Genomic DNA, 13,376 nt, shown 5'->3' with positions numbered 1-13,376 from the left:
CGTGTGCCATTTCTCTGCCGTGTCCGGGAAAACTGCAGAAAGCGTGGCACTGACCCAGGCTGAGCAGAGTGTGGGCAGCTGGGGTCGCTTCGCCTTGCTTGATGTCCCACAGCCCTGGGGGTGTCTCTACCTCGGCTCCTCCCTACAGAAGTGCTGCTTTGATGCATCAAAGCCCCCCTGCCCACACCCAAAGGCCCTTAGAAGCCCCAGATTCAGTTGGTGTTATGACAGAGAGATCCCTATCGCCCGCTGTGCTGTAGTGGTGATAGAGCACAGGGGAACTCGTTTCCCCCGTTGTGTTGAAACTCACTCTGTGGTGCATGAAACGTCCCCTCCGGCTGTGGGGCTGCGTCCAGGAGGTGAGTGGGGCCGCAGCACCTCATCCTGTGGGTCTCAGCTCTCCAGTGTCTCCCCGGCACCTGCTGTGACCTGCTCCCCAAAGCCATGGGGAAATGGGGTTTGAGCCCAGCTCTGTGTTGTCTCTGGGGCGAAGCCATGTGCGCAGTGCCATGGTGGGGGCAGTGGGTACACGTCCTGCCCCGTGCCCCCATTGCTGCCAGCAGGGTTATATCTGGCCCCACATTTGCATTGCGGCGAGCCGACGCACCTGGGCCACCAGTGCAGCCCTCGGGGGAGTGAGGGCACCGGGGGATGGAGGGGCTGGCAATTGTCACACGTGGGGACAGGAAAGTCCCGGCAGGCGCTTGTTTATAGCAGAGCTCTTCCCCCTGGGGCACAGCCTGCACCCGGGGAGCTCAGGCAGGATGAGGAAGATGCTCCTTAGCTGTGACTTTGTCTCCCCAGTGGTGCACCCTACGGCATCTCCCCATCTCCCCTTCCTGCTGCTTGGTTCCCCCTTCCTACAGCAGCTGGAGGAGAAGCCAACAGACCTCCCCAGCTCCACAGCATCGGGGCTGATCCACCCCCCCCCCCCTGCCCTGAGGAGCAGGCTGGGGGCATCGTGGGGGTCCTGCCCTCCCCCTGCCCCGTTCCTCACGGTTACGGCTCTGTGCTGGGGGCCCCCCCTTGCTGCTCCCTGGGGCTGGGTGCAGCCCCCCCCCCCGTCTCTGCCCCCTGGAGTGGAGAAAGTTAGTCAAATCTTCAGAAACCGCAGTGGGGGAGGGGGGGCTGTGTCTGCATCGCAGGCTTTGATGTCACCCCTGCACGTCGCACAGGTGCTGCTCAGTTGCCATAGCCACGGGGGGGGGGGGGGGGGGGTTTTCCCCCCGGCCCCTTTTTCAGTAAACCCCCCCCCCCCCCCGGGGCCCCCCCCCCCCCCCCCCCCGGGGGGGGGGGGGGGGGCTGTTGTCCCCACGGCCGCTTTGTCATTAACTTGTGCAAGACGGGAGGGGAATCGTGCAAAAATATTTCCTTCTCCATCCTGTCCACAAAGCACCCAGAGCCAATGGGGGTGGGGAGGTGATGTGTGTGGCACCAGCAAGGGCAAGGTGCTGGGGCATGGAGCACAGTGTTGGTGCATGGATGCAGTGTTGGGAGCGTGGGGCGCGCTGTTGGGGCACGGTGTCGGTGCTGCAGCTGCCACCAGCTTCTCGTGCATGGGGTGAGGGTCCTGGAGCCAGGCTGGAGGGCTTCACTGTGGGCCCTGCAGCGGTGCCAGCTGTGCATCCCTGCAGCAGGAAATGCAGTGGGAGCCAGGAAGGTTTCTGAGAAGTGGTGCTGACCTGTGCCGGGCCTCCCTGTGGTGTGCCCCCCCCCCTCACCTCCTGGCACAGTCACGCCACATGCTCATGCACCGGTGCACAGCTCAGGAGGGGCAGTTCCTCCTGCTCCCCCCCACCAGCACCCCTCGGGGAGCCCCTGGGTGATGTGGGGTGCTGGGATCCCCCGGCACACCAAGCAGCCCCTACTCCTGCTGCTTGGTTTGTGTCTGTCCTGCGCCCACTGCACACACTGCACCCAGCACTCATCCTGCCGTGCACTCCGTGTTCAGACTTCACCATGCAATCCCCACTATCCCCTGCACTGTGCACCCGCCTTGCATCCATGTTCACCCCGTGCACCCAGCTCCCATCTCTACACCAAAGCTCCTGCACCAGTGCTGCAGCTGATCCAGCAGTGTCCTGTTGCCCCTCCGTGCTGCCCTGATGTTGCGGGGCTCCAAATGGAGCTGGGGGGGCACTCATTACTGACCAACTCGGTGTATTTCCAGCTGGATGCAATGCTGACGCGCTGCATTGCTGCTAACACGGTGCATCGCTAACCTGGTGCGTTTCCAGCCCCGCATCAGAGGCTCGGAGAAGGATGCTGGGGGGCCGTGGCACTGTGTGCCCACAGATGGAGGAGCCGGGGGGTGCAGCTGAAGCCCTTCCCAGCCCTGTCACGGCCGCTGCGCTCTCGGAGGAAGCCGCTGCTCTCTTTCACCCGGCGCTGTTAAAAATACCGCTCCCGATTTTAATACCGCTGCTATTTCAGGTGCTGCTTCGGGCTGGGAGCAGGAAGTGAAACCACACGGCTCCCGACCCTGCTTGCCCCTCGCAGCCCCCTGCGCCACCCCTGGCCGAATCCAGGGTAACCGGGTCTATTTGAAGCCCAGCAGCCGGGCGCCCGCCTTCACCTTCTGGGCCTTCCAGCGCAGCAGGCGGATGGCGCGCAGCCCGAGCCGCAGCACGGCGCTGTATTTGAACACCAGTTTGTAGAAGGCCTCGGTCATGAGTGCACCGCTGGGGTCGGCGTGCTTCAGCGCTGCCATTGGTGTGTACGCTGCGTTCGTTTGGTGCCGGAAGGGCGGCCGGGCCGCCTCGATCACCCGCAGTGTGTGCTGCACATGAGGACGGCGCGGTCGCCTTCCCATCCCCGCCTCCAGCCCCTCGTGTCCATCACCTCGTGTCCATCCCTTTATCTCCATCCCTTCATCTCCATCCCCTCATCTCCATCCCCTCATCTCCCTCCCCTCATCTCCATCCCATCATCTCCATCCCCTCATCTCCCTCCCCATCCTCACTTCCGTACCGCTCACATTCTCATCCCCATTCTATTCCCACCCTCATCATCTCCATCCTATCCCCATTCCCACCAAGTTTCCACCAACATTCCACCTCCACCACATCCCCATTCCCATCCAACTCCCATCCACATCTCTACACCATTTCCCATCCTCATCCCCATCATTTGCAGCCCCACCCTATGGCCATTCCATTCCCACCCAAATTTCCATCACCATCCCATCACTATCCCATAATCATTTCCTTCCCATCTCCACCTCCATGCTCACCTTATTCCCTTCCCATTCCCACACAAATTTCCATTCCAATTCCCATTCCAACCCCATCCCCATCCATCCTCACCACATCCCCAATCCCAACCCATCCCCATCCCCATCCCACTTTGGGGGATTTTAAGGAGCAGGAGGAAGGAGTCAATGCAGGAGATGCCAGCGCCGCCCAATTGCTACTCCTCATTAGTGCTAATTGAGCTCTCTTGTATCCTCCCATCCCACCCTGCAGCTCCGCCATCACCTCTGCAATGTCCTCAGGGCTCTGCCCCAGGCTGGCGAAGACATCCCTGGAGTTCCGCAGGTAGAGGTCGGTGAAGATGGCAGCAGTCTCAGGGTCGGTCTGTGAGTAGTCGGCGCGCTCGGCCTCCTCGTACACCTTGGCCTCGAACTCAGTGGTCACCGGCCCCGGCTCCACCAGGCTGATGCTGCAGGGTGGGATTCTGAGGATGATGGTGGCTGAGACCCCCCCCCACACACCACCCAGCCCCCCACTCACGCCACATTGAAGCGCAGTGCCTGCACCACCAGGCTCTCACAGAAGCCCTCCACGGCGAATTTGGAGGCGGCGTAGACGTCATTGAAGACGATGCCTGGGCAAGGAGTGGCAGTTGGGGGTGTGCAGGATGGGGAGCCCCCCAGCGCCCCGTCCCCCCATACCCTGCAGCCCCATCACGCTGCTGATGACCACGATGTGGCCGCTGCGGCGACGCTTCATGTCTGGCAAAACCTCCTTCACCAGGCGCACCAGCCCAAAGAAGTTGGTGTCCATCAGCCCCTGCATGGCCGCCAGGCTCTGGCACTCCAGTGGCCCAATCATCCCCACGCCGGCGTTGCTGACTGTGGGGTGCAAGGCGGGTTAAGGGCAAGCTGGGGTCCCCGGCACCCTTGGAATGGGGGTTCCCCAACATGGGAACATTGGCACAGAGGTGTGGGACGGAGGCTCCCCAGGAAATGGGGTTCTTTGGCACAAAAGGACTGCGGTGCGCCGAGCGTGGAGGGTCCCCAGTGCATGGGGCACTGCTGGCCCAGGGGCTCCCGGTCCCCAGTGCCACATGGGAGGAGGGTCATCAGCAATGGAATGTCCCCAACGTGTGGAGTAAGTAACCCACATGCAGAATGCTCCTGGTGCATGGGGTGACCCCAGCACGGCACGTCCCTGGTGCAAGATGTCCCCAGTACGGGGTGTCCCTGGTGCATGGAGCAACCCGGGCTCCTTGTGTGGGGAGCTGCAGGGCCACACAGAGACGTGGCTCACCCAGGACATCGACACGGCGCCCGGGGATGCTGTCGAGACAGGCGCGGATGGACGCCTCGTCGCACACGTCCAACTGCTTCACCTCCAGCGTCCGGCCCAGCGCTGACCCCGCCGCCTCCACCAGCGCTCCGCTGCGGGCCATGTTCCTCACCGTAGCGATGACTGTGGGGGGCACAGGATGGATCAGCCCCCCGTCCTCCCTCTCTGCGCCATTGGCACCCCCTGCTCTGCTCACCTCGGAAGCGGCGCTGCTTGTCCCGTGCCAGGCGCACCGCCAGCGCCAACCCGATGCCGGATGAGCAGCCGGTGATCAGCACAGTGCGGGGAGCCATGGCCACAGCCTCACCACCCACGCCATGGCTTTAATAGCTGCTGGCCCCCAAATCCCAGCCCTAATCCCCCCACCCCGCTAATCCTCCCCGGCTCTGGGATTTGCGGGGCCCTCGTGGCTGAGCTGCACGTGGTGCACAGAGGGGCCTTTGTGTGGCACCGGGGGGGCACTGCGGGGACGTGGTGGTGCGGGGGAGCTGCTGCCATGCAACGGGGTTGACCCCCACAGCCCCCCCGACAGGGATGAGGATGGCATTGGAAAGGGGAGAAACAGGAGCTCTGAAAAAATAACGTTTATTCTCATTTTGTATAAAACACATCACAGTTCGACTGGCCTTGGGGGGGCATGGGGAGGTGTGGTGGGGACCCCAAGCCCCGCATCCTCATGATGGGGAGGGGAGCAACTCCACGAGCCCCCTGGAGATGGGGGTGAGGGGTCTGCAGCCATGACCCCGTGAGAATGGAGGGGCTGGTGCTGGGGGGGGGGACAAAGTGCAAGAGTGTGAGGGGCCACAGCAGCGGGGTGTGGGGTGAGCCCCCCTCGTCCCTGCGCTCACTGCTGCGAGCGGTGCCTTTGTGTGCCGGCAGGGCTGTGCTGTGCCGTGTTGGCTGTGTCGAGCTGTGCCAGTGCTGCAGCACGGCGCTGAGCTGTGCCAACCTATGCCAGCAGTGCCGTGCCAAGCTGTGCCAATTTCTGCCGGCGATGCCATGCTGAGCTGTGCCAAGCCGTGCCGGCAGCGCCAGGCTCATAGGGCCACACAGGTGCAGTAGTGCCGCAGCTTGCAGGGCAGGATGCCACGGTTGATCTGGTGGAACTCCACGAGCTGGATGAGGTCAGCAAAGCGGGTCTGTCCGTCGTCCATGGTGAAGTAGAGCCGTCCCTCCTCCTCGCTCTGCCAGGCAGGTGAGCATCAGGCCTGGCTGTCCTCCCCCCAACCCCCGCATACCCTCCCCGCAGCCATGGCACTCACCGGCAGGATGAGATAGTGCTTGACTTTCTGCAGGTGGCACAGGGACAGCACAAAGCCCTTGGGGTTGCGCTGGCTCTCCCGCACCAGGAACACTCTGCGAGCCCCAGAGCAGAGTCACCTCAAAGCCCCGAGGGGCCAAGTGTGACCCCTATGTCCCCCTCCACCTTGCCATCCTATCCCCCCCCATCCCCTGGGCTCCAGGACCTCCCTATACCCCCTGTGAGCCGTTTATGAACTGTGGGACCCCACGACCCCCAGTGGCCGTGTGCACACAAGGAGTCCCTGATCCCATCTACGACCCCCCTGTTCCATACCCATCCACCAGCCCCTGGCGGCCGATGAGCTGCTGGGTGTCCTCCCGTGAGATGCGCCCATGGAACCACGGCTGGGTGCGATGAATGGCTGCAGGGAGAGGAGAGGGTCACCAGGAGGAGACCCCCACCCCTCCGGGCAGGAACCCCTGAGCTGGGGGTCTCCATGCTCCTGCCTACAGGTGTTGCTCACCAGCACTGAGCGGGGAGCTCTGGCAGGCAGCAGGCAGGCTGTACCGGTGTGTCGTCTTCTTCTGGCCGTGCAAAGCAAAGCAAGCAGCAGAGTGAGCGCACGCTGAGGGGGGGTCCCGCTCCCAGCCTGTGCCCCCCACTCACCCTCCAGGCCTGCGCCTCCTCCAGCACTGCTGTCAGCACCTCGCTGGGGTTCTCAATCACCCTCCCTGTGCACCCTGAGAAGTCCATGGCCACCAGCGCGCTGTCTGACACACTCTGCTGTGGGGACAGTGACAGCGAGCTGGGGGGCGGGGGGCACCCCGTGGATCAGAGCTGCGCCTGGAAGGGTGGGGGGCACTCACCAGTGGCGTGGGGGTGATCCAGGGGTGCTGGCTCAGGCGTGCCTGTGCTTGCTGGTAGTTGCGGTAGAGCTGCATGCCGTACTGGGGGTGCCCCAGGGGGGCATGGCGGTGTGAGTCTCCCTCAGTGCCTCCCCAGTGCCTCCCAGTACACTTCAGCATCCCCCAGTCTCACCCACTGCCCTCCCAGCACCCCACCAGCATCACTCTGGTACCCCTCACTGCCCCCCAGCGCCCTCCAGCTGGGGCTCACCTTGAAGAGGCGGAATGCTGCTATCCAACAGGTCCGACTCTGCTCATCCTCACTGCAGAGCAGCTTCAGGCCCTTCACCCCACTGCGCACCTTGTAGGGCTGTGGGGCGAAGCCAGATTGATCCATCGCAAAGCAGTCCCCCAAAGCCCCCAAGTCCCTGTCACCCCTCAGTGAGCAAAGACCCTGCACAGAGCTGGGTAGGGTGCCCAGAAGGGGCGCACCTTGATGCAGAACCCAAACTCGGTGGGTGTCCCATAGTGCTTCTTGCCCTGTGTCACGTAGTAGATGTTGGACTCGGTGAGGTCGGCGAAGTACTGCAGGTGCCGGGGGTCCTGGGGCCGGGGAGGGGGCATCAGGGGCTGCTCCCACTGCCTCTGGGCTCGGGGTGCCCTTGACTGCACCTCACCTTGGACGTGCCCTTAGTGGAGTAGTAGAGCCCGGAGCGGCGCAGGGAGAAGTAGAAACGCTTCCAGACCTTGCGACTGGCCTCGCGCAGCTGCAGGAAGCCCTGCACCTCAGGGCAGCTCCCGGAGTTCAGGAAGTTCTGGAGGGGAGACAGGGGCTGAGGGGCGGCCAGGCACAGCAGGGCCTCATGGCACAGATTGGTCCCTGTGGCACAGTTGGGTCCCAGCGTCACGTTTGGGTCCCCATGGCATTGTTGAGTCCTCAAGGAGCCTCCGAGCCCAGCGCCGTCATACCTGGATGAGCTCCGAGTGCGCCATGCTCTTATTTGCCTCCAGACAACTGGACACCATCACCTCGGGGAAGAGGGACTGCTGGGGGGAACAGGTGGGTCAGGGGACGCCTGTGGCTCTCCGTGGGGAGACGGGGCCCTGTAGTGTGGCTCACGTACCGCGTTGCTCTTGAAGAGCTCATACTTGGCGAAGTTCTTGCGGAAGACGAAGCGGCTGTCAGCACCAAGGGGCCACATGCTCTGCACCTCCACCACCGACTCGTGGTCCTCCAGGCAGCGCTCTGTGGGGACAGGGGCTCAGCAGGGGCCGTCACCGTGCCACGCCGTGCCGTGCCGTGCACTCACCCAGTGCCAGGTGTTGGTGCAGCTCCACCAGGGCCCAGCTGTGGTCGTGCAGCGCGTGCGTCCTCTGCACCAGCATCTCACAGAGCTGCCGTGCTGTCGTGCCTGCTGACACCTCCAGTGAGCGACATGACCCGTCCTCGCTGAACACCTTCACCAGCTGTGAGACCGTGGTGGGTCAGGGCCCCGTTATCCTGCAGGAGTTCCCAGGAGCCCCCAGACCCACCGCTGGGCACTCACATGACAGGCGCCTTCACGGGGGGGTCCCTGCCCGCCAGGGGGGCTGCTGAGGATTGGCGAATTGGAAGGACTGCAGAGCTCAGGAAAGGGGTTGGGGATGTTGGGCAGTGATGAGGCACGCGGCTCCTCCTCTGACAGCGGCCGGCTGTGGGGCAGAGATGGGCTGAGCCCCCTGTCTGCCCCCCAGCCCACCCCACACCGCAGGGCTGAGCCCCTCGCACCCACCTGGTGCTGTGGATGAAGAGGGGCTGCGAGCGGCGCAGGTCGGTGGCAGGCGGCCCCTCGCCCACGTCCCCCTCCTGCTCCACGCTGCCCACCTCGGGGGGGTCCCGGACACAGCTCTGCTGGGCCCCCCCGTCCATGGCATCATCTGAAGGGCAGAGAATGGGGGCTGCAGCTGGATCCCACCCAGCAGCATCCCAGTGGGTTTCACTGGTGCTGAGTGCTGTGAGTCAGTGTGGGGGTGACTCAGCACTGCTCCACCTGCCCCCTCGGCGCCCCTGCCCACCCCCAGGGGGCTGCGTGCTGCCGGTGCCGCCGTCCTCAGCCCAAAGATTCGGCACTGCAGTGAAGAGCGCAGCTCCATATGAGACAATGGAGAATCTCCCACGCCTCCATTTCCCATGCGGGAAGCGCTCCAGTGCTCCAGCATCACCAGTGGGAGACTGGTGGTGCCAAGGCGGTGGGTGAGAGGGCTGCACTGAGCCAAACTGGGGCAAACTGGGCTGAAACCAGCCAAGCGGGCTGAACCGGGCTGGGCTGAAGTGGGCCGAGCTGGGCTGCGCCGTGTTGTGCCGGGATGAACCGTGCCGTGTTGTGCCGGGATGAGCCGAGCCGCGAGCGCCGCGCCGGCACAACCGTCATCACGGCGCGGTACGGCCCAGCCCAGCCACCTCCTCGGGTCCGGCCAAACCAGTTCTGGAGGCCGCTCCCAGCTCCACCTCACCGTGCTGGCATCCGTGCCGCGCCGGGGCCGGGGGCGAGGAGACGGAGACTGCCGTGGGAACGGCCCCCCGCCGCGCCGTGCCGCCCTCGCCCATGGCTCCGCGCCCGCTGCCAGCACCCACACATGCAGGGGACACGGGGACACGGCGGTGCTCCAGGGGACCCCGCGTGGCTCTGCCTGGCACGGCTCGGTGTGGATGGGCACGGCCTGGCATGGCGCGGCACACGCTGCCCAGGACAAGCAGAAGCAAGCAAAGCCCGGCGCAGCGGTGCGGCCGCCTGGCACGCGGCACACGTAACACACGCGTGTGTGGCACCGTGCCGTGCTGGTGGCACTCGGGGTTAATCATTCACCCGCGGCCGCTCCAGCCCCACTTCCCGATGGCGATGTTGTGAGATCCAAGTCCACGGCTGGGTGGGCACCGGGGCCCTGCCTGCGTGGTGCCACAGCGCTGTGGCACTGAGATGCGCGGGGCCACCACCATCCCCATCCCCGTCCCATCCACATCATTATCCCAGCCTCAGCCCCGTCCCACTGCTCTCTCCCCTCATCCCAAAACCCTGCCAGCTCTGGGTGCTGTGGGCTTGGTGTCCCTGCCTAGCTCTTAAAGTAGAGACACAAAGGGGATAACAGAGGTGTTGGGGGTGGGTGGGGTGTGGATGGGGACCTCACAGAGCCCCACCTCCACCAGCCCCTCACCATGGCCTCAGGTTACCCCAACCCAGTGGCTGTGGCAGGGTGGTGACAGCAATGGGGGACATGGAATATCCCTGGGGTCTGGGACAAAGGGAGGGCCTTGGGGCTATGGGGTGGGGGAAGCAGGGCCACCGGGGTTAAGGGACACAGGGCTGTGGGGCTGGGAGATGGGGGTCACCGCACTGTATCCCATAGGGCCAACAGAGTCAAGGATTGGTTCCAATGGCCACTACAGTTATGGGACAACATACCTGGGGCCATTGGTTTTAAGGGATGGGGTCTGAGGTCCATCAGGGTTAAAGAGACGGGATCCCAGGGCCGCCAGGAGGAAAGGGTGGGATCCCAAGGCCACCAGCGCTATAGGGCACGGTTTCCAGGGCCACCAGAGTTATGGAATGAGGTTAGAGGGTCACCAAGGCTACAGGGACGGGGTCCCATGGGCTGCGGGTAAGGGCTGGCTGGGTGCCGGTGCCGTAGAACTGGGATTCCTGTAACTACGGGGCGTTGGCAGCAAAGGAGGAAGAAGAGGAGCCAGGAGGAAGACGAGGGGAAAAGGGCCGGGATGGGGGAGATGGGAGCAGCGCCTGGCGGCCCCCCAGCACAGGGACCCTCACCCCAACCCCGCTCCTACCTGCAGCTCTCGCCGTTTCCTGCCGCCCTCCCGCCGGACCGGGCATTCCTGTTTTTCCCCGGCTTTATCTACCTGCGCCAGCGCCCGCCCCCGCCTGACATCACAGCACCGGGGCGGCCGCGGCCCCACAGCGGCCCCACAACGGCCCCGCGATGGGACCAGCCCAGCTTTGGTCCCACAGGGGATGGGGAGTTTCCCACAATGCACTGGGGTGACCCTGAGGCCGGCCAAGATGTGGGGCAGAGGTGGGTGGGATGCAGGATGGGGGGATGCTTTCCCCTGCCCGCCTCTGCCCCGCAGGGCGGCCAGCCAAGGTGTGGGGCGGGAGGCTCTCAGTGGGAACCATGTGTGGGGGGCTGGAGTGGGGATGGGGGTCCCCAGTGGCATCTGTGGGGGTCTCCTGGGTGATATGTGAGGCACACATGGCTGGAGATGCATTGAGGGTGCCCGTGGGTCTCCATGGGGGATGTGGGGTCCCCGTGTGGCTCAGGGGTGTCCCTGTGGGTCTGGGGGCCTCCCCCATAGGAGGCACAGGGGATCCCTGTCGGGTGCTGGGGGTCCCAGAAGGTCATTGAGTCTCCAGAGGGGGTCCCCACGGGGTTTCCCTCTACGGAGGATCCCGAGGGTGCCCTGGGGGTCCCGTGAGGGTCCTGTGGGGCTGCGGGCTGTGGGTCACACCGTGGGGGTCCCACGGCAGGGAGGTCAGTGGAGGTCCTACAGGTGCAGTGCAGGCTCTGTGGTTCTGTGCACATCCCCCGTGGGCCTGTGGAGCTCCCGGAGGGTCGCTGTGTCCCCAGGGGGGTTTCTCTGTATCTCCTCGAGGTCCCTCTGTGCCCCACGGATCTCCGCGTGTCCCCATGAGGTCCCTTTGCGTCCCCACACTCCGCAGGGGGCAGCGGCACGTCCCTGTGCTATACGTCCCTCCCGCCAGCAGAGGGCGGTAACGCGGAGGAAGCGGAGCAGACGAGAGGGCGGTGCAGAGCGGCCGGAAGCTCCGTGTCACGTGGCGGCACCCGGAAGCGGCGGCAGGAGTGCGGCCATGAGCAGCGGCGGCGGCAACGGAGCGGCGACCGCTGGGACCGAGACCGAGGCTGGTGACGGTTTTGTTTCCAGTTCCGGTTCGGAGCGGCGGGTCCACATCATGGTGGAGTACTGGTGAGGGCCCTGCCACATCGGTGGGGGGGCTGAAGGGCCCTGATGGGCTGCGGCGGTGCTGAAAGGAGCGCGGGGAGCTGCGGGCGGGATGTGGGGATGTGGAGCGGGGAGGGGAGGGGAGGGGAGGGGAGGGACGCAGCTTTTGGGTTCAATCCCACCCGCAGCGAACCCTGCGGCTTCGGGGCCACCTACGAGGAGCTGGCGAGCGCCGTGCGGGAGGAATACCCCGACATCGAGATCGAGTCCCGCCTGGGGGGCACCGGTGAGCTCCGGGGCGGGGGTCTTCGGGGTCTTCGGGGGGGCTTTGGATTTTCCTATGGGAGTACAGGGGCTCCCGGGGGGCTTTGGCTGTTTCCCATGAGGAAAGGTGCGTGTGTCCGTCCGTGCGCGGGTGTCTGTCTGTGTTTCCCCTCCCTGGTGCTGCACTGGGTCTCAGCCCCACCTGCTGGGGGGTGCTGGGACTGAGCCCGTTACAACCTCGCACAGAGGTGGGAGGGGAGTGGAGGGGGGTTGTACCTCACTCCCTGAGCGCTGGAGGCCGTGGGCTGAGCTCAGCCCCATATCTGTTCCCCTCAGGATCCCTCAGCCCCATCCTGCTGCGGTTTGGGGCGGTGGGGATGGGAGTGAGGGGGGGGGCACAGCTTATGGCTCCCTCTGTTTACAAGGCGCCTTTGAGATTGAGATTAACGGGCAGCTGGTCTTCTCCAAGCTGGAGAACGGAGGCTTTCCCTATGAGAAGGACGTGAGTACCCGGCCTGGTGCCCCCTGGGCTGTGTGGGGGGTGGGGGCTCAGCGGTGTGGGACAACTGAGAGCCACACATGTGCCCCCCCTCATCCCCACAGCTGATCGAAGCGATCCGCAGAGCCAGGAATGGGGAACCGCTGGAGAAGATCACCAACAGCCGCCCCCCCTGCATCATCCTGTAGCCCCGCGCCTGGTGGGGGTCTCCTGTCCCCTCAGCACCCCGTGCTTTGCTGCTCCCCGTTAAACTTCCTGCACCCCTGGGGACGTTGGAGGAATGCGGGAGCATAAGGAGGGGAGCTGCCATGGTGCTGCTGTCACTGGTCCAGCTCTGCCCATCTCCTGAGGCCGCGTCCGCACCACATGTGGGCTGTAACCGTGGCACTTACCTGCCTGCTCCCCTCCTGCCCCTCCCTCCAGCAGCAGCGCAGAGGGGCTCATCCTCAGCCCCTGGGGGGTTTGGGGCACTCACAGCCCCGCTGCCCCCTGACCTGTGAGGCCAGTGAACGCCCAGCCCAACCTGACCGTCAGAGGGAACGCGGCGGCTTCAGAGCTCCCAAAGGTTTATGCAGAGGAACGTAAACTTGAGTGCGGTTCGTTAATGATTACAGCTTCTCTGATCACTGTTTAAACAGGTACGAGGGCAGCAGGGACCGGCTGGCCATGGGAAGCCCTGCTTGGCTCTATCCCCACAGCCCCGGGGTTCGTTTAACGGCCACGAGCTTCTCCTGCTGCCCTGTTCCCAGGCTCCTGGCTCTCACCCTCCCCACGTAATGACTCTGCCCTTTGCCGCAGGGCGGCTGAGCCCAGGGCAGCGTGGCCAAGCCGAGGTGGCCTCCCCCTATTTATTATGTACTGTCTGTAAGCCCCACGATCCAGTGCTGAATAAAGGATGGAGGAAAACACTGCTCCTCTTCTCCTGCGTCCCTGGAGAGCGTGGTGGGGAGGCGGGCAGTGAAAGCAGGGCTAGGTCAGCTCCCTGCTGCCCTGTTCTTGGCTGCAGCCCAGCGGGATCAGGGCTTTCCCTCAGTGCTGTGGTGGC

General features: G+C 64.7%; 3 protein-coding genes across 6 annotated transcripts; 1 reads left to right on the top strand and 2 right to left on the bottom strand.

Annotated features, from left to right (window-relative positions):
• Window positions 1-2,539: 2,539 nt before the first annotated feature.
• Window positions 2,540-4,822, bottom strand: RDH8 (retinol dehydrogenase 8). Its single transcript, XM_042891421.1, has 6 exons — window positions 4,726-4,822; window positions 4,491-4,652; window positions 3,893-4,072; window positions 3,732-3,825; window positions 3,477-3,660; window positions 2,540-2,779 (listed from the first exon to the last, which is right to left on the bottom strand). Exons 1-6 carry the CDS (start codon window positions 4,820-4,822, stop codon window positions 2,540-2,542), a joined length of 957 nt encoding a protein of 318 aa, XP_042747355.1.
• Window positions 4,823-5,128: 306 nt separating this feature from the next.
• On the bottom strand, window positions 5,129-10,483 carry GRB7 (growth factor receptor bound protein 7). Of its 4 annotated transcripts, none has more exons than XM_042891412.1 (15): window positions 10,438-10,483; window positions 8,390-8,534; window positions 8,165-8,309; window positions 7,928-8,084; window positions 7,742-7,863; window positions 7,587-7,664; window positions 7,295-7,432; window positions 7,110-7,220; window positions 6,889-6,987; window positions 6,639-6,719; window positions 6,439-6,555; window positions 6,296-6,356; window positions 6,106-6,193; window positions 5,792-5,885; window positions 5,129-5,713 (listed from the first exon to the last, which is right to left on the bottom strand). In XM_042891412.1, exons 1-15 carry the CDS (start codon window positions 10,481-10,483, stop codon window positions 5,567-5,569), a joined length of 1,629 nt encoding a protein of 542 aa, XP_042747346.1. In that variant the 3' UTR covers window positions 5,129-5,566. The 4 variants fall into 4 exon arrangements, with proteins under 4 accessions (XP_042747346.1, XP_042747348.1, XP_042747350.1 ...); XM_042891414.1 differs by having other exon boundaries at window positions 6,439-6,552; window positions 10,438-10,464; XM_042891416.1 differs by having other exon boundaries at window positions 7,110-7,157; window positions 10,438-10,464.
• Window positions 10,484-10,638: 155 nt separating this feature from the next.
• MIEN1 (migration and invasion enhancer 1) lies at window positions 10,639-13,242 on the top strand. Its single transcript, XM_042891418.1, has 5 exons — window positions 10,639-10,686; window positions 11,327-11,592; window positions 11,757-11,854; window positions 12,258-12,334; window positions 12,436-13,242. Exons 1-5 carry the CDS (start codon window positions 10,639-10,641, stop codon window positions 12,517-12,519), a joined length of 573 nt encoding a protein of 190 aa, XP_042747352.1. The 3' UTR covers window positions 12,520-13,242.
• The last annotated feature ends 134 nt before the right edge of the window (window positions 13,243-13,376 follow it).

The sequence above is a fragment of the Lagopus leucura genome, unplaced genomic scaffold (genome assembly GCF_019238085.1).
Source record: "Lagopus leucura isolate 7727_CA_CO unplaced genomic scaffold, USGS_WTPT01 259-7_obj-0_obj, whole genome shotgun sequence".
Lineage (NCBI taxonomy): Eukaryota > Metazoa > Chordata > Aves > Galliformes > Phasianidae > Lagopus > Lagopus leucura.
The sequence above is the reverse complement of the archived record's forward strand: the minus strand, read 5'-3'. Positions and strand labels throughout refer to the sequence as shown.